Genomic DNA, 26,941 nt, shown 5'->3' with positions numbered 1-26,941 from the left:
ATAAAAGAATATTTACAAAGTAAATTTACAAATTGAAATCATAAATATTTAACAGATTTAGAAAAATCACACCTTTCAGTTCATGGACCCGTAGCACTTAAAATATATACCAACAAAGAGTTGAATTCACAAATCATGAATTCATCTCCAAGATATTTCTAGAACCCCAGAAGTAATCCAATAACCTGAATCGCTAAAAAACTAACTTAGTTACTAAATAATTATTAGAATAATCTTAACTTTTTTGTATATCACAGGTACCTATAGCATAAATGTTATAAAAAGCTGTCTTACAATATGTGAAATTTGCTTTATGAATTGAAAAAAAACAAATTTTTCAAATATATTTATTTATTGTTACAGGAAATGAGTGTTATGCATTCAGAATTAAATAGTAAAGCTGCTTATAAATAAAAAAATGAACATTTCTTTATCTTATCATAGGGAATGAGAAAATTTCTATTAAATTCTACCACTATTATTATTTCTTAACTATAAATTACTTTTGTTTTATTTATACTTGGCTGTTGGAATTTTAACAAACTAAGGCTTGCACAATAAAAAACGTAATCTCTTGGCTAGGTTTCAGTGCAATACATAAGTGTTATTGTGAATGTACCCATCTATCTGATCTAGCAGACTTAAAAATAGAAACTATTTAAAATATGGATTATATATTTTTATACTTTAGTAAAAATGATTAGCAGGAATTATAATTTTCTAGAGAATTTATACATGTTGCTGATATTCAAGTTTTATGCTATATTTTATGTGTTTAATTGTACTAACTGAATATGCTGATAATACTGATAAAACTACACGTAATAGGTATAACCTGACATGCAGCATGTTTATCTGGACAAGATAGCATAACTGTTTCTGATTTTGTTTGTATAGTGTGAGAGTGGATTTTATAAAAAAAAAAATTAAGATATGAATTGCTTTTATTGGATAACTATGATTAACAGTACTTCTTAATTATTTCATATCATATTCAACCAAAATTACCACAATAAATTAAACCTGTACTTATTATGTCACATCAATTTATATATACCCTTATAAGTCCTTTTTTATTTAGTGCAATTGATGTTTTATAAATTATAATTTACTGTTATAACACGCAATATAATTATGTGTAGGATATTGAAAACATTAATAAATTTTGGTTAACAAGTAGTTAACTTAGAAATTATGAAATAGTATTAAAAACAAATAGAACATTTTTTGTATCGGTCTATTTGTTATGAGCGTATACTACTGTTGTCAGGTTCATACTACATACAAGTTTAGTTCATCAAACTCAGGTTTCTAAGCTGAGTTGCCTCTTTCTTAGTACAGTATGTATTTTATACACATTCTTGAATTACTATTAAAGAACTGCGTGTAATTCTCTTGAATTACTATTAAAGCTCATAGAGTATAATTTTATTTTTAAATATTTTATAAAATTTTTAATTAACCTAAAAAGTTAATTTAAATAATTTAAAATGCATTATTTTCAACTCTCCTTCAATATCTTAAAAAGGGTAAATTTATACTGCTACTTACATGAAAAATATATTTTGATAGCAACTGGAGAGCCAAAGGGTTTATTTTTAAAACTGATAGGTATTTGTATAATTTTTTTTTAATTACTCTCTTGAATAACAAATTTTCATATTAGTGATTAAGATTTTATTTGAATATAAAAACATTTCTTAAGACTATATCATATTGCAAGAAAGTATACCTTTCTTCTATTTTTCATTACGATTTAATTTATTTGTATTTAAATTTGAATAGTCTTTAAGAAAAATTAGTTTCTGAAATGCTCATTTAACTGTAAAATTTAATGCATTTTGTTAGTAAGTTTAAAAATATATACAATAGTCTATTCATCATCAAATTTATATTCCATATTTAATCACAAAATACAGAAAAATCATGGTTTTCCAAAAATGCTGTTTGTTTAATTTTGTTATTGGAAATTTATTCTTGATAATTGAATTATAAGGTAATGGAATAGTTAATAAAAAAATTATAAATAATTCTTATCAAGAGTGCAAAATTCTTTAATAGAATTAATGAAATTCGTTTGTTTGAAGTTACAGATGAATAGTAATAGTATATTATTTATATGCTACTAACCCTACCATAACTAGCTAATGAAAGTCAAACTAAACTGGTTATTTCAATTGTACTACTTACAGTCTCCTACATCACAAAATCTTTATATTATATTTATTAAATTTAATACCTTTTTATATAAATAGTTTAATTTAGTCACATTCATGAATTTTACTGTCTGTTTATTGCATTTTATTTGTAACTGTGAAATATATTTAAAAATAACTATTAGAATAGTTATTTTAAACATTGATTGTTTTAAACATTGTGAAAGAAACATCTCAACGATATCATAAGATGATAGTCACACAGTGAAGATCGCAAACACATAGTTATTATTCATTGCACAATGACAAGTCACATCTAAGAAAATAGGTTAAAGACGGCTCATAGCCAAAAAATATTTCATGAAGCATTATAACTACTCCTGAGAATCATATACATCAAATATATTTTAGGAATATGTACCTCTATTTCGCTAAGCCTACAACATTAGTAGTTAAAGAGAGAAAAAAATTAATTCATCGACTAGTAAGAATGAATATTGAAGTTATATTTAATTTACACCAAAAAATATTATAATGATCATATTAATTTCCTCTAAACTACATTAATTCATCTAATTAAAAATTTAGTAGATAAAAGATAAACACAAATGCGTTAGGGCTTTCAATCGTAGTATTGCATTTGACACAATTTGTAAACTATATTGTAGTTCTATTTTTCCTACCAAAAAGTATAACAGTTTCATTTGATACTTATGAAATTAAAGATTTAAAATCTTACATAAGAATTTATCTATTTGTTTGAAATTCAATTTTCAATCTTAATACGTTTATTTAAAAATTTACATGACAGGTATTATTAGTAAAAGAATAAAAAAATAGTATTACCGAGTGCAATCTTTATTCTACTTTTTATTCAATTAGATATGTGAATACATATAGATCATTAAAAGACTGCAGGGTGAATTATTCATTATTTTTATTTACAAAACAAAATATAAAATATTCATAATGTACAAAAAGTAAAAATTACATTTAAGCGTTAAGAATTCCAAACAGTAAGATTAAGAAGACAGTGAGATATATGAAGAACAGTTAGTTATGTATGTAAAAGAAACTGAAACAGTTTAAGAACGTACTTGTAGTAGCATGTTAGCAAAATTTGAATTAGTGAATTTGAAGTGACGTTTGTCATAGAACTTCAATAGTGCTGGACTGTAAGGATGATTCTCTTTTAAATGCATGTAATGAACTTCAGGTTCATTTGTTGTATGACCGCACTCTTCACAGACATACATCTGTAAATAAAAAAAAAATGCAAAAATATATTCTTTAAACAGTTCTAAAAAGAAATATTTGATTACAATCAACATAGATTATATAACTACAGATTATTTGCAATTTACCTCTGTACTATTTTACCAAATTTTGCAGAACTAATTTTACTCATTCTGAGTAACAGAATTAAGAAAATTATGAGTTATGAGGAGAAAAACCTTATCTAAGATGTTCATTATGAACTTATATTTTAATTATTATTGGCAAGCTGTGTATTCATTATTTACTCATACTACTAGTACATTACTTAACATTACTCATAACTACTCAAATATAACATTGTTCTCATTGTTTCATTGTTATCAATGAAATGATACTATGTTTCTCACAGCAACCTTTCTGTATATTATAGCCAAAAATTAAAACTATACAATGGCAGTGTATGAAAATCATCCCTGTCATATATGCTGAACAATACTGAACATTATTTAACAATAATACTGAACATAACAATACTGAACATTTTACAAATTTAGAACATCTAGAAAACTATACATTAAATTGAATTTATCAATTAAAAAGTTTTTAAAACTGTATATTTGCTGTTATAAAGTTATAAGTTGAACATTATAAAAACCTTATCTGTCTGACCTAACTATCACTTTAAGTTGAACTTCTTCAGACTACTTCTGAAGGTGCCTTGTCCCTAAAACAGAGCCAAAGGTAGCTCAGATATAGGTAAAAGTTTATATAACTTTCACCTTAAAATAAAATTACAAATTAACTCCAGTTTATATTCTTACTAAATTTTTAAAATGATCATCATTGATATCAAAATTCACACTTTTTATGTTAATCCTAATTCAAAATATCATAAGCCAATTAATCGTCAAAAATATGAAGTATCTTTTATATCATTTTTAATATGAATATTGTAAATTAATTAATATAACTGAAAATTACTAAAGTCTATGGTATTTATTTACTCCATCATAAAGTTCCAAAATATTTCCCTTTTCATCAAAAGGAAAATGGCAACAATTTTACAGTTTTCAGTCAATATGTTTTATATATGAGCGGTTCAATATCAAATTCAGCAACTTCCACTTTCAGAATTTTGCAATAGAAAAACCGTAACACTATTTCCCCCAGAGTAGCAACAAAAGTAATTCTTCTAAAAGTTACCTTCTTGCATCAGAAACATATCTTTAAAATCACAAGCCCGTATATACAAATTACATAAAGTTATTTACATTTAAAATTTGGAGTTGCTGCCTTTGAACTAAAGTGTGGAGATAGTTTACTTTGAAATTAAATCATGAAGAGATTGTAGAATTTGAAACTGAAACATGAGGGCAATGTAAGATTTGATCTTGATACAAAAGATCATAGATAGATGGTGATCATTGGGATTATCAAGTCAATAAATAATAAAATAATAGTAGTAATGAGTGAAACAAAATTAAACAGCCTCTAGGGAAGATGTCACATTAAATGCTATTAATGGAAATAAACAGACATTTAAAATTTATGCAGAAAGTTTATTATTCACAAAAAATACGTGGAAAGCTAACTTGTCAATGTATGAACTAAACTCTCAAGGAATGAAAATAATTATATCATGTTGGTTTTATATTAAAACCACAGAATTATTCTTAAATTTAAACCTTATGGTTTTTAAAATTATAATAGTATAACTAAAAATGTGTAACTTGTAGGCCTAACTGATTATTCATAATTTGATAATATTCACATTTAAGATAAGTTAAAAAAAAAATCATTTCACAAATCAACTTATCAAGAATGCATATTCAGTTCATACGTTAGTAAGATTTTCAAGTGAATATTTTATCACTTAACTTAATATTTAAATTTGTATGTCTTTAATATTTATGCAGTAAAAAACTAAACATGCAGAGTGATTTTGCCAGTTTTTGAAAATTTTTTCTTCATTTTCCTCAGGAACTATAGGAATGTCCTGATAAAACAGAACTTTCAGATAATACTGTAACCCATCATTATTTTTCCAGTCCTCACCACAATGAGTCAGAAGAAATTTTGAAACATCAGCAAGTTTTGCAAGATTGATATTATTTATGTTACCAGAAAAAGTAACATTTGGTACAATATCTGAAAATATGTTCTGATTCAATTGAGATACTGGTTTATATTGATCGATAGCAAGTGAGCATTGATAGTAACAGTAGTGGAAAGAAAAAAAAAGAAAAGAAAAAGACAACAATAAAAAAAAAGAATACATGCAGTATATGTGAGTTCTTGTTAGAGTTATTAAAATTTTGTTTAAGGAGTAAACTGCTGGTTGTCAATACATGTATTTGTTTAAAGCACTCTACAACAAGTTATGGGCCCAGATATATAACTGTGAACAGAGGTATGGTGGTCGTGAAAATTTTGTTTACTTGTGACCACATGGATAAATGAAAAATCACAGATGTTTATCAAGTTAAATGAAAATAACAGGAACGTTTGGAAATTCCAGATGACAGTAGTATTGATAGCTAAAGATTTCTTTGACATTACCAATGGAGATATACAGAAATCAGAAAGTTGTGGAATTGAAAAAGTATGAAATTTATGATTCACATGCAAAGGAACTGTCAGTAATGAGCATGGAATCTGGATCTATGTCACATGTTTTAGTGTGCAAGACTGCAAGGTGAAATATGAATCAAACTGAAAACAATATATTAGCATCAATCAAGTGCGAATTCATCTATTACAACAAAAATGTTTTAATTTGAAGTTTGAAAACTATGTTATGGACTATCTATCGAAAATAAAAAATTTAACTTCTGCTATTAAGCAGCAGAAGGAAGAAATACCTGAAAAAATTGTTATTACAAACATAATTATGGCTTGGCCTGATCAATATAAACATTTTGTATCTGCTTGGGAATCAAATGGCTGAAAATCAACACACTCTAAGCAATTTAACAGCCAGAAAATTGATTGAAGAAAAGGGTTTGAAATCTGTTTGAAAACATGTAAATAAATTTAATCTAAAATGTGTTTCTTGTGGAATGGTTGGACACAAAAAAAATTGAATTTTTCTAGTTCTATTAAAAATAAAAATATTGTATGTCATTTCTGTCATAAGAAGGGCCATATTAAAAGATTGTTGGTTTCATAAAAGAAATTGTCAGAATAATTCTTTACTTCAGTACATCATATAATGTAAACAAATAGCAGACATTTTACCTTCATTATGCATTCTGATTGATGAGTGTGGAGATTGCTGTATTGTCATAGCAGCATGGAGATTGACAGTTTTTGAAACTAAAGCAAAAATTTTCAGGTTTCATATGCAAAAATTGTTGGGTTTTTATAAGTTTTGAATCTTAAATTTATATTCATTGAATTCAGATGATTTTTCAGGTTACATTGATAAAAATATCTCCCCAAAAATTTGGATTATGTTGGGTTTGATATTGAACCACTCTTATGTTCCTTTCAACTTTATGTAGAGCATAGAGATTCTCTAACTCCTTACCGGTTTTGTATTTTCACTTAAAATAATGCGATCTATTTTTTTTTTTAATTTAATAACTTTATTGACTAATAATGACCATATATATATATATATATATATAATAAATGATCATTTTTCATGCAAAACATATTTTATTATATTTATAAAAACCTAATCTTAACCTACCATGAACATGTTAATGATTAATGATGTTTTCATATTGCCCATAAATATCACTAAATTATATTTTACACCATAATTGAAATTATTGTCTTTACTACCAAAAGTTTTATTCTATCGTGATTGTTTTTAATAGTTTTTTAGTGTATGAAATATTTTAAAACTTGGAGGTACACACAGTCCAACATCGCACTCTGTACACTGGTATCTTGAGTGTTTACACCTTTTATTGTGTGAACACTAAACATCTTCTTGAACCACATGTCTGAATGATATGTCTTCACACATACCATCTAAAATAATATCACTATCGCTATCAGATTTAACTGGTCTAAATAAAAAATGCCAAAATATTCATTTTTTTTTGTAGATGCCATCTCAAATATAAGAAAACAACATACATAAAGCTACTATAAAAAAAATACGAAAACTACCAGTCCAGTTTACAAATATATGGTTAAGTTTATAAATTAATTTATAAAGCATGTACACAATATTCAATCATAAAACAACGGCTACAACATAAAATAAACATGTAAAAATACTCAACAACATGCCATACAAGCTGTATCAGCTGTTTTACGTATGACAAATGCCTTAGAATGTGACAAAAACTCTTTACTAGCGATGTTTACCAATGTGAAATAATGATAAACTACGTTCAATAATAATCACCAAAATATTGACAGTGAATTAAAATTGCACAAAAACTCAACAATGAAATATTCCAACAAAGGCCGTTTTTGTGTGTGTTGGCTATGTTGGAATATTCTGTCATTGTCCGGTAAGGGGTTAAAAGCTTTTTATGCTCAAAATGTTTATCAGTAAAATAATCTTTTCAATAAAATATTTTGGATAAGATATTTATGGTTATGTTACTTAAAATATGACTGTAACCACATTTGACAAAAAATATTTTTAAAATTAAATAATAAAAACAATGATTAGTTGTCATTATAAGAACTTTCAATTTATAATTAAATAAGATGATTCATGAAGGAGAATTGTAACATTTATTTATTTTTTTAAACAATCTACCACATTTAATTGGGTCTTATCATTAAACATTTCAAGGATTACACAAAATTTGCATTTGTTGTAATATTAAACAAATCACTTACCTTTGTTCTACGTTCTTTATATGCATACTGATGTTGAACTCCATGCACTTTTAAACAATGAGATTCAAGTGAACATCGCTGAGTGAAAGACTTCTCACATAAATTACACTTGTAAGGGCGTACTCCTAAAAAAATAAGTTAAATAAAAATAATGTAATTTATTGCAGGAAATTACAGTTATATTATAAACCTAAGTGATGTAATGTTATATCCTTAGAAAAAAATATAATTAGACAAATAATATGTATCTATTATATATTTTTTTATATACATATATATGCAAATGTATGAAATTTTTATACAAAAAAAGTCAAATTAACCATGCTGTAATACAACAATTTTTTGAATTCACATTCATTTTAACACATTATACATGTAAGGCAACATATTCAGTCATTTTTTAAAGCTAATTGATCAATCATGATTGGTATGAAGTGGTTATTATTTTGATTAGATATTCTATTGTAATTTAATACCAGTTGTACCAACTTCATTATTTAAACATATTGTTTTGATGAAAGTTAGTTTGTCCATTTATTAAATATCTTTTGTAAATCTGTACACATAACATATTTTTATTACAGTTCTTTTAAATTAATAACAAAATTAAGTATTTAAAGGAATATGATAAGTCAGTTATAGAATTAAGAGTAGAAATAAATTGATATAATATAAATCAAAGTTTAAAAAGCCCATTTGACACTTAATGTCTCACAGAGTGGGAATGGATTATTGGGCCAATAACTGACGCCCTACTATTTTAGACATCCAGTTCTGGTACACTATCCCTTCACTGTACTAACTGTGACAACACTACTTCAGACATCCCAGCTAGAACTATTGTTCCTAGGTATCTGATCTTAAAAAAACAAAATGCTAAATCTAAACATTTTTACCTTCTCAGTTCAGGAATCCTTGTTTTATTGCTATTAAAAATGAAAAAAGCATGAATTATTTTAAATTTTTTCAGCACTTGGTATGCTAGAAATTCCAGATAACTGCACTGAAGTTTGGTTTACTAAAATCTAATTGAACATTTATTAAAAATAAACGTTTTTAAGAAATTATATATTAGTTTTCTTTTACACCATCCTTTTTTACTGTTTACTTGCAAATAATCATATTTAATTGATTAATTGAAATATTTAGGCTAAGCAATTTGGCTACAGTTCCTCTTGAAGAAATAGACACAAACATGTTATTACAGTAAAACTCAAATAGCAGTCGGATTAATTAATTTAATTACAAATAATAATGCAAATACACAAACACTGATGCTGTGTGATGGGTGAACTTATAATTTTAAATTTAAGGACTTATATTAAATTAATTAAAATGTGCTTTTAACCTACTGAGTTGTCAGATATAAATTAGCATAGTGTTTACAAAAATTATAATTTTGCTTTATTATAAGATTTCTACTAATATCTTAAAACTAACCTGTATGTGTGCGAGTATGTCTCTTGAGGTCAAATGTGTCATTAAATCCTTTACCACAGAATGTACAAAGATAGCGCTTGACATCACTGTGACATTTCATGTGTCTGTTCAGTAATCGCTGTAAACTAAATGTTTTTGAACATAAATGACATGCAAATCTCGAGTTTGAATCCCTTGGTTTCGTTTCAGATTCCATTTTATCGACACCATGTTCAGGTCTCAGAAGGGTTGTAGGTGATTCATGATTGGCCAACGGATTCTTAATTCCATGACCACCATTAACAAATTCTAATGCCACATCACCAGGAAGACCCAACTAGAAACAAAATTTAAAAAAATTTAAAATTTTAAAATGAAATTTTTTTTAATTAAAAAAAAGTTATTAACAACTTTGATTGCAACTGATTTGGTTGTTACAAACTTTTGATTGTTAGAAGAGTACAATCTGATACTATCATGGATAATCTTTTTTTTTAATCCTATTCAGATATTTATAGATAAATCACTGTACTGAAATATACTTTCCTCAGATACTCATTGACATGACAGTGTGTAGTAACAATTAATATAAGAGAAAATACTATTTGAAAATTCTGATTGTTTAAATAAACAGTGTTTTATATATGCATAACAAGCAATCTAATATAGGATATAAGAATAATTAATCAATTTATACATACATTATGAAATAAGAATGGATGATATCCAGAAGTCTTTCTATTTAAGACAGCTTTATCATAAACAAAATCATAAAAAGTGCTGGAAGAAACTGTGAAGTGATACTGTCATTGTCAAAATACTAGATGTGTGCAGCAATGTGTTAGGTTCAACAAAACAAGTTATTTTCTTAAAATAGAGCCCAATAATAAATTGAAGCTAGGCAACAAAACTGAGGAATTACAATTTCTAAATTAGTAGATTGAGCTTTGATCAGTTTCATATAAATGTGTAAAAGTATACAGGTGTGTTATCCCTAACACATCTGACATTTGATAAAAATGTTTTTTGCTGTTTTTTCAGTGTACTTCTTACACAAATCATGTTATTCTGTGAAATTCAAAGAAAATAAATGTTAGAATATATGAAAGGGGTACTTTTCATTCCACTTGTGATGTGTTCTTAATGCTCCTGTTACTAATTTTTTTGGTTTGTTTTCATCTTCTTTATTCATGAAAGCCATAGTTTTATGATGAAACTCTTTGATGCAATGCAACTTATGTTATGTATTTCAGGAATTGAACTCTCTATCTTTTAATTGAGGTGTTAGCTTGGACAACATTACATCAAATATAGAATTGTTATTACAAACTTTTATAACCAGAAAGAATTGCATATGTATACTTATGGAATAGGTTTCACTTTGATCTGATTAGTTTATATTACTTCTGGATTGATATGTCAAGCTATGACATAGTCCAAATTTTTAGTAAGAAACAAGTATTGTTTGCACACTATCAGTAATAAATACACGTTTCATTCTAAGGTTTGGGTTGAATATCATATTAGCTAGTATTATATTACTAATAATACAGTAAACTCCTTTTTTGACTGATATTTAATGGTAACAAATAATGAGGAAAAATATTAAACATTGGCTTTGAAAATTATATTCTTGCAATAAGTTTTTCCATTCTTTGTTTAATTCTAAATTCTAGAAAAATAAATGTATCAAAAAAAGCTGCTTATATGTAGCATGCATATAAGCTGCATGCTTTTTATACATACAGATATGTCCACTGAATATTTTTACAACCTTAATAGTACATACTGACATACCAGTGCGAGCAAGCATACTTGTATACTGGGATTGAGAAATCAGTCTAAAGAAATTCTTACATTTACTACAACTGCATCAAGATGTGTTAATTATATAAGTAAAAAACAAAAGTACTTTTTGTATTAAAATTTGTATTTATTACAGTTTTACTATAAAAATTATCTTCATAGAATTAAGTTTATTTTACCTGTTAATCCTGCTTTTCTGAATGCATAAACAAAAAAAGAAATTATTCTTCATTAGCTGTATTTTATAAGTAAAAATTTTTAATTAAATAATGAAAGTATTTTTATTTACGGTTATCAGTTAAAACCAAATGGTCGCATTATATAATGACGTTCGTCAAAATAATGTTTGCATGAAATCTATTGCACTATTGTATATTTAATTTTTTTTAAAAAGTTAAAAAATCTTATTATTTTACTGAGAAGTTAAGAAAAATTTGATAAACATTTATTACTTACCCTTTGTTGCAAGACACCCACTCGAACTTGCAGAGATGGGATAGCTGTAATATCTCCACCTGGTGGTGGTGATAATGATCCTGTACCGTCTAAGCTGCAGGAAGCCGGAGAAGGAAGAGACATACTTGTGCTTGAATCCAGTTCAAGGGATGATAATCCTGGAGATAGCAATGATCCACCACTCTGTAAACAAAATGTTTTGCATCTTGTATAAATGATAATTTTAATGGAACAGATATTGTTTATTGTATTAATTCAAAATTAGTGAAATGTACATTAATATTTGAAAATATAATTTCAAGAACTTTTATATACAAATTACACGTACAAGTTTAAGTCTAGTTTTAAGGATTCAAGCCTAAATTTATAGTAATATTTTCGCAGTTCCTTTAACAAAATTATCTGTTTAAAATTTAACTGGTAGGAAAGCTAGGTGACTTATTTCCTAAACAGAACAAAAGTCATGTTAACAAAACAATTGGAATATATAAAATAAATAAAACATTAATCTATTAAAAAGCAGTCTTTGTGTGAGTATACAAATATTTTTTAAAGCTCTGCTTCTTTAGTAGAACAAGAAGAGAAGTTTTTTAAAAAAAATTAAATTAAATTTTTCTTTGAGAGGTTTAGTAACAAGCTATAACCCTCTTTGCATTCATAGATCATAACAGCGATATAACCTCATTCAATTCTCTACAGAATTGCAAAATGCAGCTTTTAATTATTATCAATAAATTTTCTTCTCTATGAAGAATTACTTCTAATTTCATTTCACTAGGTGTGAGCTCTATCATGATATTCCAGTTCTGTTACCCTAATCTCAGTGCTTTTGCTTTTGTTAACCCTTCCATAACAAGTCAAAATTTAACACTTATGTAAAATTTTAATGATTGACTTAAAAATATGTTTAGGTTTGATTGAAGTGAAATAATTTTTAATCACTTTCTTCATTCTTGTAAGAAGTTATGTATACTACTAAATAATGATGAATTCAGTGTAGCAATTTTTAATTCATGGTGACTGTTTTAAGGTTATTTTGTTTGCATGTTAAAAATAATTATTTGTTTATATTATTGATTAAAGGTAAAAATTATGATTGACACGCGCGCGCGCGCGGGCGTGCAGAGAGAGAGAGAGAGAGAGGGAGAGAGAGAAAGCAGCATAAAAATTAATCCGACAAGGGAATTTTTGTTCTGTTGTAGGGAATTTTCATTCTATGTCAGACTGTTTGCTGTTTGGTGTTTCAGGTTATGTTGTTAGTTCATATACAAACAGAATTATTGGTTTTTGTGCTTTTATAATTCATTGCCAATTAGTTTTTGGCGACCTTGTAAGTTTCTGTTATAACTTTATTAATCGTTTATAGTTAATACAATGGATATAACTCCACGAAAGCAGTAAAAAATTGTTGCTATGTCCCACCACACACAAATGACTCAAAGACAGATTGCCAGTGAGTGTAGTGTGAGGTTAGATAATGTAAATGAAATCGTGAAAAGAGGTTTAGGTTAGGAAGTTCCATTTCTCCAAAGAGAAAAGGAAAATGTGGATGGAAAAAGAAAACCACGCCTATTCAGGATCGATTACTAATAAGAAAAAGCAAAATTAAACCACAACGGTCAGCTGTTGACCTTAATAGGGATCTGAAATAGGGATTTAATAGGGACTAATGTTTCTGATATGACAGTTCGTAGAAGATTGTTGGCAGTAGAAAGGATTGCTCGGAAACCTAAAGAGAAGCAGTTACTGACACAGGTTATGAAGACAAAAAGACTTCAGTGGGCAAAGGAACATAAAGAATAGACTATTGAGATATGGAAAAAAGTTTATTTTTTCAGACAAGATTCATTTCTTTATCCAAGGGGAGAGAGTAGCCTACATTTGTAAGTCAGCAGGAAGACTACTATGCCAGCACACCTGAAACACGCTCCCAAACACCCAGCCAAAAAGATGTCTTGGGGATGTTTACACATGAAGGGCCAGGAGCACTTATGCCTGTGGATGGGATGATGATGAATTGGACCAATACATTAACATATGCCAAAGAAAAATAGTTCCACTTATGCAGAAGAACACAGACTCATTTTCCAACAGAACCTTGCACCATGTCACATATCAAAGAAAGCAAAAGAGTTCTTCAAAAATCAAAAACTTTGAGTGCTCTCATGGCCAGGAAACTCCCTCGACCTGAATCCCATTGAAAATTTATGGACTATACTAAAAAGAAGACTTTGAAAAATGAATGGTATCAAAAAACTGACCTTATTAGTTTAGTAATACAGGTTTGGTTTCTTGATGAAGAAATCAAAAATCATTATTCTACCTTAGTGGAATCAATGCCAAAGAGGATTAATGAGATAATCAAAAACAAAGTAGGACACATAAACTATTAAATTTAAATAAGTTTGACTATTAAACATTTTTTCTTTTAAAAACAGATTTTTCTGCTAAAAATACTGTCTCCGCTGTGTACTCGTATCATACATCTTTCATTTTTTCTTATTGCTGGTTTTTATACATTCTTGCCACCAGAAACATACAAACAAAATTATTATAGTAATAATAGAGTAATATCATAGCTAAAGTCATAATGATAACCACAGGTGAAGTAAATGACCATCAATAATTTAAAAGAAATGTAATGAATTTTTAACCAAGTTAGTGTTTAGCATTTGGTAAATACAGCCTTTAAACTGCCAGTACATGTTCCTAATCAATTTGAAAATACACATCACAAAGGTATTTTAAAATTAAAAAATCTATGATGCTAGTATTTTTATTAAGTTGTGATAATTAGTGCATAATGTAAGATGATTCTGAAATGAAATTTAACAAAACATTTCATACATTACCTTTACCTCATTTTGTTGCTGATGTGAGTGTTGTTGTTGCTGTTGCTGCTGTTGTAATTGCACCTGTATTTGTAATTGCTGCATTTGTTGTGCAGGTTCATCAGCGAGGTGTAATGATATGTCCCTTTCCTTGGCCAACTCATGATATCCTGGCGGCAAACTTCGTGCAGTATATGGAGAAAAACCTCTTCCATTACTTCCGCCGTTAGTTGCGCTGCTCGTACTACTTGTACTGCTTGTAGTATTTGCAGTACTGTTACTAGTAGTGCTATTCGTAGTGTTGGCAACACCAGAACTGCTGGGTGTCGTCGGTTCAGGGAAACCAACTCTGTGTTCAGGGAACGGATTGACTGCTGGTTCTACTGGAGGTGGAATGTTCTCACCAGGCTAAAAGATAAGTAATAATACTATTATTTGTATACATACTTTAAATTATAAATAACTATTAATTGCATATTCAAAATGAATATATATGAATATCTCTGATTGCCGGTTAAGTATCAAAGTCAGCATTTCTTTGCAGTTCATTTCGTTGGTAATTTAATTTTTAAATTCAGTTATCCCATATAATTTTGTCTGTGCTATGTGCACAATCTTTCAATGGTTATAGTACAATTTGTGAGGTTTCAGAATGTTACAGCATAACCTTGTCAAAAAAAAAAGTGGCACTGCTGTATTATGTTGTTCATTTTTTAATCAGGAAAATTTTGTCAGTATGGTATAAATGCAGTTTTATACTTAGACTGCTGAGAGTGTGGTTAGCTTTGTCTAAATACAGCTGTTATGATTCACTGGGTTAGTCTAGTGGTGAACGCGTCTTCCCAAATCAGCGGATTTGGAAGTCGAGAGTTCTAGCGTTCAAGTCCTAGTAAAGGCTACAGATTTGAATACTAGGTCATGGATATTGGTGTTCTTTGGTGGTTGGGTTTCAATTAACCACACATCTCAGGAATAGTCTAACTGAGACTGTACAAGACTACACTTTATTTACACTCATACATATCATCCTCTGAAGTAATACCTGAATGGTAATTCCCGGAGGCTAAACAGGAAAAATAAAAAAAATACAGTTGTTATAAGCAGTCAGAAACATTTGTTTGTTGTTGTTAGTGTTTTATGAGGTTATGACAGTTCAGTTTTCTGTAGTGTGATAATTATTATTCTGTTCTTATTTACATGTAGTAGGGATAATCTCTAGAGAATATATCAATATATATAATTATGTAACTTTTAATATAAAATTAAATAAATAAAAAAATACTTCGTGTAGCACTGAAAATACTAATATTAAATAAAAAATTCTCAATGGTTGATATTAGCGAATGACTAGGATGCTATAAACCTTTCATTGTGCATTTTACCATTTGGAAGTGATTTTTTTTTTTAACTAAACACCAATCAATACAAGTCGGATCAACAAGATTAATTAATTAGAAATAGGATTCCTTGGTGCAGCAGTGGCTGAAGCGCATATTTCACAAGATAAAAGCCAAACTAGTGAGTTTGGATTTTTAAAAATCTCTTTAAGGAAATAGAGTCCTTGGCTGTTGCATATATACACAGGGTTCCAAAGAAGCAGCTGCTGCTTTACTGCTCACCAAAAGGTGCTACTGGGAGAACCCATTTCATTTGTCCATGAAAGAAAGTATAAAAGATGAGGAAGAGGACAATTAATATACAGAAGAGCTCCTACTGGGATTGATTTCTGATAAACAGAATTTATTAAAATGTGATTCTGAGGAACTAACAAATTAATAACAGAATTAAACTGAAATTTCAAATCTAAATTTTTGACTGGGGATTTTTTAATACTGGTGAAACATAATACAAAGGGGTTCAGATTTAGTTGACAAATGATTCTTGGCTGTGAAGAGTGGGTATCTGATTCAATATTATGCTGTGATCTTAACCACTGGATTCCTTGGGGATCAGTAAAAACCTAAAGAAAATGTTATTTATCTTTTTAGATAAATATCAAACCTATTTTTATTATATATAATAAAATTATTTTACACATACTAAGTTTTACTGACTATAATGGTAAACTATATTTCTGGAAATTGAAGGGAGTGTAATGAGGATAAAATGACAATTGCCTAAGCCAAATTTTAATAAACTGGTACCTGTAAACCTATAGAGTTCAGCAGTGTTAGTTTCTACTTGTATATTGCTGGATATTTACAGAACTTGTTAACAAACAAATAACCAAAGCCAATAAAATTTTTCTTTAAACAAATTTATAGGACATAAAAAATCATATTTTAAAATTAGATGAAAAAAATTTACTTTATGTCTGGAGCATTGTTTTTAGTTGTTTTATATAATTAAAGATGTGCTTTGCTAATTTTATATAATTAATACAATATGTAGTTTTAAATTTTTTCATCATGTTTGGCATTGTACAAGTATGTTAAGAGATTGATTGTGATAAAATTTAATTAATGAAATAACAACTGAAATTGTTTTCTATATCCATCAATTTTTAGCTAATATTTAAGAGCTTAATTAATTAATCTGCTATCCTTAAGACTAGTTGAAAGATACAATAAATTTTCAGAAATTATTAATTATTCAATTCTAAAATTTTAATTGATTTTAATTTTAATTATTTTACGTTAATTAACTAAAAAAATTATGATTTAATAATATAATTATCTATAACATTATTCTAATAAAATTTAAAGCGATTGTATGCTTACATCTCTGAGGAACAAATCTGCAGCATCAGTTAAACTTTCCAATAATGCTGTATGATCAGCAGGACTGGAAAAGGTTAGTGTAGCGGTGAATTGTAATGGATCAACTACGGCCCCTGTCATAGCATCAACCATTACATCATCATATGATAGAAATCCTCCACTTTCTTTGACATACGTCGACAATTCATCTTCCTCGTCTTTCATCGTTATACCGTAAGTAGCGCACACATTTTGTAATAAAGAGTATTGTTTTGGTTGACCTTCATTGTTATTATTGTTATTATTACTCGTGTAGTTAGTTAGATCTTGACCCGTATCGCAATCCATTGGAAGAGGAGCCGACATTAATGATTGATATTGACTCGTGTACTGTTGCGGGTATCCAGGTAATCCTCCACCTTTCAAACTCTCGTAAAAAGGTGGCAAAGAACCGGTCGGTGGGCTGCTCGGTCCATAGTTAGATTTTCCATTTCCTCCCGGATTAAGACCACCACCCCCAGCCCCTGCACTACCACCCATAGCACCACCAGCACCCCCTGAACTCAGTCCACTACCTCCTCCGTTACTGTATGAATGTCCGGAGGATGTACCCCTTGATCCCGATGATCCACTACTTTGATGACCCCCCGAATTTGTGCCACCACCACCACTACTTCTACTGTGTCCAGCTGCTGCCATCAAAATCGCTCCTGCACTCGACATTTTTCGACCTGCTAACAAGATTTGTCCCCTCTTTAAAGCAATAGCTATCCGACTCCTTTTTAATTCTTCTTCTTTAGTGAAATCATTTTCTTTCTTTGGAACATGATAATCGATTGGAGCGACTTGTTCTGGTTCTTGAATAACCATCGGCATGTCCGGTGTTTTAGCTGTCACCACGGCAGGTGTCCTTTGTATTACGGAGACAGGCTGGCATCGAGGTTGAGTTGTCACCGGAGCCTCTGGCTTCTCAGCAGGAAGATATTCCTTTCTTTCTGCCGATGTAAGAACATGATGCCCTCTACTGCTTCCGTAAGGGACATCTCCTCCTAGTATTGAGGATATAAATCGGCGAGGAGGAGTGTTGGTCGCACCTGGTTCTACAGATGGACTCGGAAGAGATGGTTTTACATCCCGATTGCCAGGCGAAGAGGACCCGTTGCTTTCTGGTGTCGGAGGCCGAGGAGATGTCTTTTCATCTTCATTTTTTATATTTCTCTCTGAAAAATAAAGTAAAAAAAAAAGTATGTAGTTATTTCAATGGAAGTAAATTAATGCAAAAATTTTATAATTAGGACTACAGGTATATATATATATATATTAATATAATTTAAACAAGTATATTTTCTTATCCATAGAAGACAGAATACTGATTTTTTTTAAATTTATTCACCATATAAGCTGGAAGCTTGTACATGGGAATAAGAAATGAAAATTCATTTCAATCTGGATGAAAGGCTGAGACACTACCAGTCCATGGCAGAGTGGTAACCTGAATTTGGCATAATGCTATAGACATGAATTCAATAATAAAATATAATATTTATAACTACAAGGTTATTTTGAACCGCCAAAAATTGTTTAATTCAATTTCATATAGTGTACTAATTTAACAACACAGTCCACTTATGAGTGTATAATTCTCTAAACAGGTTCTCTTATTAAATTACTCAACGCATAAATCATCATGAATAAATGTAATTTAAATTAAACTGAATTGTAATTTAAAATATAATCAGTTTTAAATATATAGAACTATTGGTCCGAAAGATCCTGTTAGAATTTATTGTGCAGCTCCTTCATCCATGATGTTGCAAATAACGTCATTTTTGTGGTCATCTATAAGATAACAAATGATGGAAATTTATGGTCTTTTGAAAGTATATAAACATATTTTATATACTTAAAAGATGGATTTTAATTATTTTTAATAGCTTATTTTTTTATAGATAAAAAGTAGTTTATTTCCTTGTTACAGATGCAGTTAGCTATTATTTTTCTATAACCATTATTGATCGTATCATTTATAATGAAAATTTCAGATGTAGCTAGCTAGAAAGTTCTAACTGGTGACAAGAATTTATTTATAAATAATAGTTTTACTAATGTGAGTTGCATTAAACTTTCTCAGTAATGTAGGTTGACAGAAATACTATTTCAGGAACATAATGGGAATATTTATGTAGATCTAATTATCTATCAATTAACACATAGTATTCAGTATGTTTTAGAACATTATTCAAATGTATATTGTTAAATGTTTAGAACAGCAATTACTTCCCAAGAAAATCACTTTTTGTCAACAGTATATTAAATGATTTGAACCACTTTTCTACTAGTACTTAGTTTTTCATTTCAGCTTATTTTGTATCGTATATCGTTTAATTACTGGCTTGTTTAGCCTAATTTATTTTAATGTTTTGCATCTCCTACAGTTTTACTTTTTACAATTCCTTACATTATAAAATGAACAAACTGTGTGTAATATCTTTCAACCCAGCTCTTCAAGTAAGAATTTGGCTCACAGTTAGTTTTTCTCAACCCACCGGGTTGGTCTAGTGGTGAACGCATCTTTCCAAATCAGCTGATTTGGTAGTCGAGAGTTCCAGTGTTCAAGTTCTAGTAAAGCCAGTTATTTTTACACGGATTTGAATACTAGATCGTGGATACCGGTGTTTCTTTGGTGGTTGGGTTTCAATTAACCACACATCTCAGGAATGGTCGAACTGAGAATGTACAAGACTACACTTCATTTATACTCATACATATCATCCTCATTCGTTCTCTGAAGAATTATCTAAACGGTAGTTACCGGAGGCTAAACAGGAAAGAGTTAGTTTTTCTCAGATAGTCACATGTTAGCTTACACAATCTTCAACATTTTTCAATAATACTGCATTCCCTTTGGCTGAATTTTTGTTCCAAATGATTAAAATACCTTTTTCTAATAATTTTTCAGTTTCTTACAATTGAATTTCATTTCATTTTACCTTCTTTATATTATTGTGCTTAATCTTATTTAATCATTTATCCTTTGTAATTTCACAGCCTAATTAACGTAATTCTTCATTTTTTGAAGTACTAAATTTTATAATCCAAGTCACAATCTTTTATTTATAACATTTCATACTAAATAAAAATAATCTTTTATTTTATCATAAATATTTATTTTAAAACGACATTCCTCTCTACTAATAAATCCTTACTACAGTACAGTTCTTGTAATTATTAGTTTCAGCTAAAAGGTTGGTCCTAAGAGAATCTAATCTAATCTTTTTTAAGGAAAGAAAATTTCTATATTTATCTATATGAAATTTAATTCATTGTAAAATAATGAGAATTAGAATACTTAAAAATTTACAATTATTTTATTTTTTTAAGTTTGCCCTTTTTTATGATATCCAGTTAAAATGTCAGTCCTTTGTATTTGTATCTACATTTTTCTTCATTTTCAGTAAAGGTTTTTGGGAATATAGCCTGGCCATATTCATGGCCAGGGCATTCTTAAACTGCACATGAAGTAAATAGCAAACAATTGTGCTATTGTTTAAGTAAATTCTTAGTCCAAAATAGCCAAATTACAGTTAAATGAAAACTAATTTAATTCAGCTAAGGTGTCAATAGTTCTGAACTTAAAAAAAAAAAGAAGATTGTTCGTTGAATTGAGAAAAAATATTAAAATTATTTTTTAGCATCCTGCCCATGTTAATCAAAGCATATTTCTTACAGATCTGCCGTATTCTTGTATATAAAGTCTGGACAAAGTTTTAGTTCAACTTTAATATTTGTATTAACTGAAAATATGCGAGCATTTTTTTTTTAACTGTGAAATTAAATAGAGGTTAATCTTATCATTCTCTAACTGAAGTCCCAAAAAGTCCTTTCCTTTCTCTAGATTATTGCATTTGTTGTAAAACTGTACGACTTTTGTGAAGAAAAGATGGTCTTTTATAGAAAATCATTTGATTAATCTTTTTTTTTCTGCACAAAAACTCCAAAAATAGAATGGGCAATTTCCAAAATTTAATTTCTAAATATAGTACTTTCAAATAACATGACAATGAAGATAATATATAAACTGTTTATTTCTAATTAATTTATAGAAAAATGGTTGATTATAACAATGTACATCTTGAATGAAAGTTGGTATAATGAACATTTTGTTATTTTGGGGAAATGTTATGTTGTTAGATGTGTAAACTACATCTACTCAGGGATAAAACAAAAAAAAAAAAAAAAAAATTGTGAAAGGAATGTTAGGAAGGTAAAAAGCGAATGATGAAAGACATACTCCCATCTTACACCAAAAATTGTGTCTGATCAAAAACAAATCATGACCGATGGTTTATTACCATAACACGTGCGTATAGCGTAATTGGTATTAGCCGTTTTTTGTCTACAGAAAGAATAATAGAATCGTCAGTACACTACTACGGCTGAATGAGTTAATGTTGCCCGGCACGGTTTTTTTTTTTTTTTTGTGGCGAATTGCAATGCAGTAATAGCTAGGACACGCGGTGTGAAGCCGGCTATTGTCCGGGTAACGGGTCAGCTAGCCTAACCTCTCTTTACGATTTTGTTAGCCGGCAGCGCGCCCAACGGACCGCAACGGAACTTCCGCATAGGATGACACTAAAATGGCGGCTCTTGTGGTCATACTTATGTTTTATTCATAAACGTAGCTATATTTACTTTATACATATATATTAAAACTGCCTCCCTCTTTCTGTTTTTACGGCACGCTCGTACGATCCAATAATATAAACAAAAGTAATTAATTATACCATTGTAATTCAATTTTTGGTGTTACGTATTTTTTAATCCGTGAAATTTATTCATGAAGTATATTCACCTGTGCAGTCCAATCACCCCTTATTTTAACTGCTGTAATCAGAACGGCATTATGACATCCAATTGCTATTAAATCATGCAGACTAATTAATGGTGTCGTTAATTTATCAGAAATTTTTTCAACCCGCATAATTCTTCACCGATCAATTAATATATTAAAAAAAAAATTAATTTTATAGCTGCAACAAATTATATTTTTAAATATGCGATTAAAGTTAATAACCTACTAAAATCACACGTTAACCTTGAGGTTTCATCGATGATTAAATTTAATTAAAATTAAATCATTGAGATCAGTACAATATATATTTTATAATAAATAAATCTATTCATTCTAATCTAACTGTTACGTAGATTTACAAGGTCATCTGAACTCTTCTGAATAGTCATTAATTTCTTACACTCACGGTTTTAACTTGATTATACTTTATTTTTAATTTTATATATATATATATATATATATATATATATATATATATGTGTGTGTGTGTGTGTGTGTGTGTGTATGTGTGTGTGTGTGTGTGTGTGTGTGTGTGTGTGTGTGTGTGTGTGTGTGTGTGTGTGTGTGTGTGTGTGTGTGTGTGTGTGTGTAAAATTCAAAAAGTAAAATGTGTTGAAAATGTTTTAAATATTTGGGTGTTTGTTTTCTTACATTTTTCTTTTTGGATATACAATAAAAATTTTAAGGGAATTAAGTATAATCATTTACATAGATATTTCAAAATATTTTTGAACATCAATTCAGTGCAGTTAGTTTAAATAAAACTTTTCGCTATTTGTATATTAAAGTGCACTGCATATAACAAAGTAAACATTTCGGTTAAGTAGTTGCAAATTCTAAGATGTTATCGATATATAATGTAAAATATATGTACCTGCAGGAATGAGATCTGTAATACAACCAGTCTGTAAATAAAATAAAGGAAAACGGAACACTGTTACCGCTTTTTTTACAATGAAACAATATGTAACTGAATGAATTGAAATCGGATAAAACAACAATACTTGAAACAGTTATGCAAATTTTACAATTACGACTTCTTTTGTCTCGTAAGTTGTTTTATTATTCATTTAATAGTGTATTTCATTTATTATCTTTTCCTTTTTAATCTTTACATGTGCAAATTAGAATGTGTGTTGTGATTCGCAAACATATATAAATGGATTTACTATAAGTATTCTCGATGACTCTTTTCAGTAAGTTAACTTAATAAGTTTTTACTTCTCTATATTCTTTAACTGGGTATTTGAAATATAATCTTTTGAAATCCATTTTATCTTTTAAAATCTGAATGAATTTAATTGTTAGCCTTTAACATTTGTCTTTCTTACGTCAATTTATTTTTAGTTATGTCTACTTTTCTGTAAAAAAAATGTTTAAAAATAAATAAAAAACGTTTCTTAGATCTGGACTTTACAAGACATAAGTCATAATAAAGGTAATTATTTAGAGTATGTCAAATTGCAGTGGCTAATTTAATCAAAATTAAATTCTTTTGTAAATTTACTTTATCCTTAAAATGAATGAAAAATGAGATTCCCGTATAAATGGTTAATTTATATTATGAGTATCTAAGATGACGTAGTTACAGGATAATACATAATGGAAATCGTCGATGAAGATAAGGAAAACGAAAAAGTAACGTTGTAATCTAAATGGTGTATCAAAAGATTTACATCCTAACTTTTTTGGCAATGATATTCGACAAAATAAGTACATTAAACTGAAAGTGATTTTCGTTTTAATAATTTCGTAAAAGTTATCCGCAAGTGCTAAAAACATATCTATTAAACGTTAAAGATTTAAAAAATTTATAAAAAAAATTGTATTAATATTAATTTCCAATACTTATGGGTTAATTACTCGTAATTAGTATTAAAAAAATTGGATACATAAATATTCTACTTAACAATACGAATATCTCAATTCCATCAAAATCGAGCGAATCGTTTTTATTCTTTTTTTTTTTTAGCTATGAAATTTAGTTAAGAAGTATTTGGGTCTTACATAAAATTCTTAGATTTTGCAATCGCTTTACGCTGGTTTTATTTTATTCGTTTAAAAAAAAAAGTTCCACTGTAAATAAGATTTGAATTTCTAGTGTAATCTGTAGTAATTTTTTTTTTATTCTGCTGTAGTATTTGGAGATTTAACATATCCAATTTATTCCTTTTTTAAATTTAAGGTCCATATTTTCCTAATGACCTACAGCAGTATATAACGCACTGTTTTACTACAAAAACCAATAATCAATCTGTTGTTTTTGTGGCTTTGACTCATGAAAAGCATCTCGGGTACAAGAACACCGGTGAGAGTTATTTTCTTTAAGAGTAATGGTTTTAACTATAAAACAGTCCCTATGGTGAACAGAATTAAGATGTCATTTGTAGGACTAAATAACAATTAATAATGTCACCTTTTAGTGAACTTGGCTTGCTGACTTATAATTTTACGTTCCGTTCAATGAAGAAGGGAAATGGAGGAAATTACTACAATCCACACTTTCCCTAATAAGCTCAACGTGAGATCTTGTTATTTTTTATACATCCGTGTCGGTTTTACGTATGATTTGTGGTTCATGTAGGGTCGGTTATGATACTTAACATATATACACATGCGTAATTCTACTGGACTGCAGGATAATCATCGATAATAAAAATATTAAGTTATTAAAGACGCATCGGGATTTTTATGCAGTAACTGTATACAACTAAAGTTATTTAAAAAAACAGAAGAATTAAGTAAATTAACAAAGATGACATCATTAAGTATGCTCTAATTGTAAGAAAGCTTAAAAATACCGAAATGGAAGTTTATCTCCACTTGATTCTACTATCAGACGGCAAGTACAGGGGGTCTACCAAGAAGAAGGGAAGAAGGGACCTTAAAATCTTGTTAATAGTAATATGGAAAAAAGGGTTAGAACTACAAAACAGTCATGAAAGAGTTGAGTATTTTGTTACAGATCTGATTAAAAAATTTGTGAATATTATTTGCCATATCATTACTTTTTTCTGTTACATTGTTCATTTGTGTATGTCTACTGGACTAAACCTCAGCACTGAGGAAATCTACAATTATTAATAATAATAATAATACGATCAGCTGGAAGCGTAAGAATTCAATGAAGAAAAATAGGTAGGTTATTTAAAAGTACTAAATTATTATAAATTTATAATTTAAATAATTATGAAGAATGCAGATAAGCTAGCGTAACAATAATATTGTTTATTATTCTAATTTATTTATTTTTATTTTATAAAGCTGTGTAACATTAATGAATAACAAAGACTATGAGCTAAATGTTAGAAATTAATCAATCAAATTTACGCCAGGTGTTGCATGCCGTGATTTCTCACGACTAGCTTTAAACGAAGACTTTCACGGTGCCACCTGATAGCCTACCGTGATAGAAAAACATTTTTGTGGTAAACATGAACTCCGTCTACCTTCTTCTTTTACTACCCCTTTTGCTTTACGCGTGGGAATGTTTTCAATGTTAGATTCTATCTCAAGTCAGGTAGAAAAACATCCAAGGGGTAATGTTATAGATTCCTCTATTAGTTCTGTCCTACTTTTTTCCGTGAGAATATAGAAATATAACACAAAATTTCAGGAAACATCTGCATTAGGATGTAGGTTTTAAAATTTCATATAACGTTTTATATAAACAAAGTAAAAATCAGTTGCTAGATATTATTATTATGAAAATACCCAACAAAAAATAGGTTGAATAATCCAAGTTCCTATGTTTTTCACAAGGCTGTTTTTTTGCATCGCTCGTAATACTTCGCAAAAAAAATTACTAATGGTATTTTTTTGTATCGTTTTATAAAATAAATTACCTTTTTTTTTAAACACTTTATTTTAAATATAACATAGTCATTGCTACTATCTCACATCGTGCTGTAAATTAGATTATAATTTCGTAGTATTTTTATACGAATTTAAACCGATCAGTCTTGATCCCGTGTAATTAATAAAACCTTAACAAAAAGAATAATATAGCTATTGAAATTTTCTCCGGATTATAGAAGTTATACTAACTGATAATTAATCCAGACAGTGGTTTGGTTATTTATTTAAAACGCTGTTAGTAAAGTGGTTTTAAATAAAACGTTACCGTCTCAAGTGTACTTGAATTTTATACTGAAAATAAATAAATAATTTATTTTATTTATGAATTGTTCATTACTCCACCAAAATTTATCTTTTATGTATGCCAGACGTTAATAGCGTTAGTATAAAACTGTGGATACTAGCATCAATAAGCAGGATTTCATAATTAATTACTAATATTAAACTTAAATAAATTAGTTTTATTGCATGCGTTAACACTGAATACAAGCGGAATATGGAAGTCTACGCTTTAAGAATGAAAATATAAGGACACAACGAAACTTTTGAGAAATATTAGTTAAATGCTGAATTAATAACCTTTCTCCCTTAGTAAGTAAAATCCGGTACTCGAGCATCGTATGCGTGAACGCTGTTTTAAACGGATCGGGAGTATTATTCCATTAAATAACTGCAACGAATAAAAGCTCAAAATTTTTTTGTTAAGTGAATTACCTACATATCTATAAATCGTTTAAAATAACAACTTGGATTTAAACCCACATTTATTAATATTTTATGTGGTCTACATCGAGTGGGATTTGACCGCTCCCCAGTATGGTGAACTGTTGGAGACGT

General features: G+C 28.7%; 1 protein-coding gene across 4 annotated transcripts in view; it reads right to left on the bottom strand.

Annotated features, from left to right (window-relative positions):
• Nucleotides 1–26,941, bottom strand: part of LOC142319518 (uncharacterized) — a 113,263-nt gene that overhangs the window by 7,788 nt on the left and 78,534 nt on the right. For 2 of the 4 annotated variants that reach the window (XM_075356886.1, XM_075356890.1), the window contains exons 2-7: nucleotides 17,416–18,614; nucleotides 14,717–15,103; nucleotides 11,865–12,047; nucleotides 9,624–9,939; nucleotides 8,184–8,308; nucleotides 3,254–3,412 (exon numbers count right to left, since the gene is read on the bottom strand). In XM_075356886.1, coding sequence (XP_075213001.1) covers nucleotides 3,254–3,412; nucleotides 8,184–8,308; nucleotides 9,624–9,939; nucleotides 11,865–12,047; nucleotides 14,717–15,103; nucleotides 17,416–18,614 — 2,369 coding nt within the window. Of the gene's footprint in view, nucleotides 1–3,241; nucleotides 3,413–8,183; nucleotides 8,309–9,623; nucleotides 9,940–11,864; nucleotides 12,048–14,716; nucleotides 15,104–17,415; nucleotides 18,615–26,941 lie in introns of those variants that run through there. The other 2 variants (XM_075356887.1, XM_075356888.1) reach the window with 2 other exon arrangements.

Source organism: Lycorma delicatula, chromosome 2 (genome assembly GCF_047948215.1).
Source record: "Lycorma delicatula isolate Av1 chromosome 2, ASM4794821v1, whole genome shotgun sequence".
Lineage (NCBI taxonomy): Eukaryota > Metazoa > Arthropoda > Insecta > Hemiptera > Fulgoridae > Lycorma > Lycorma delicatula.
The sequence above is the reverse complement of the archived record's forward strand: the minus strand, read 5'-3'. Positions and strand labels throughout refer to the sequence as shown.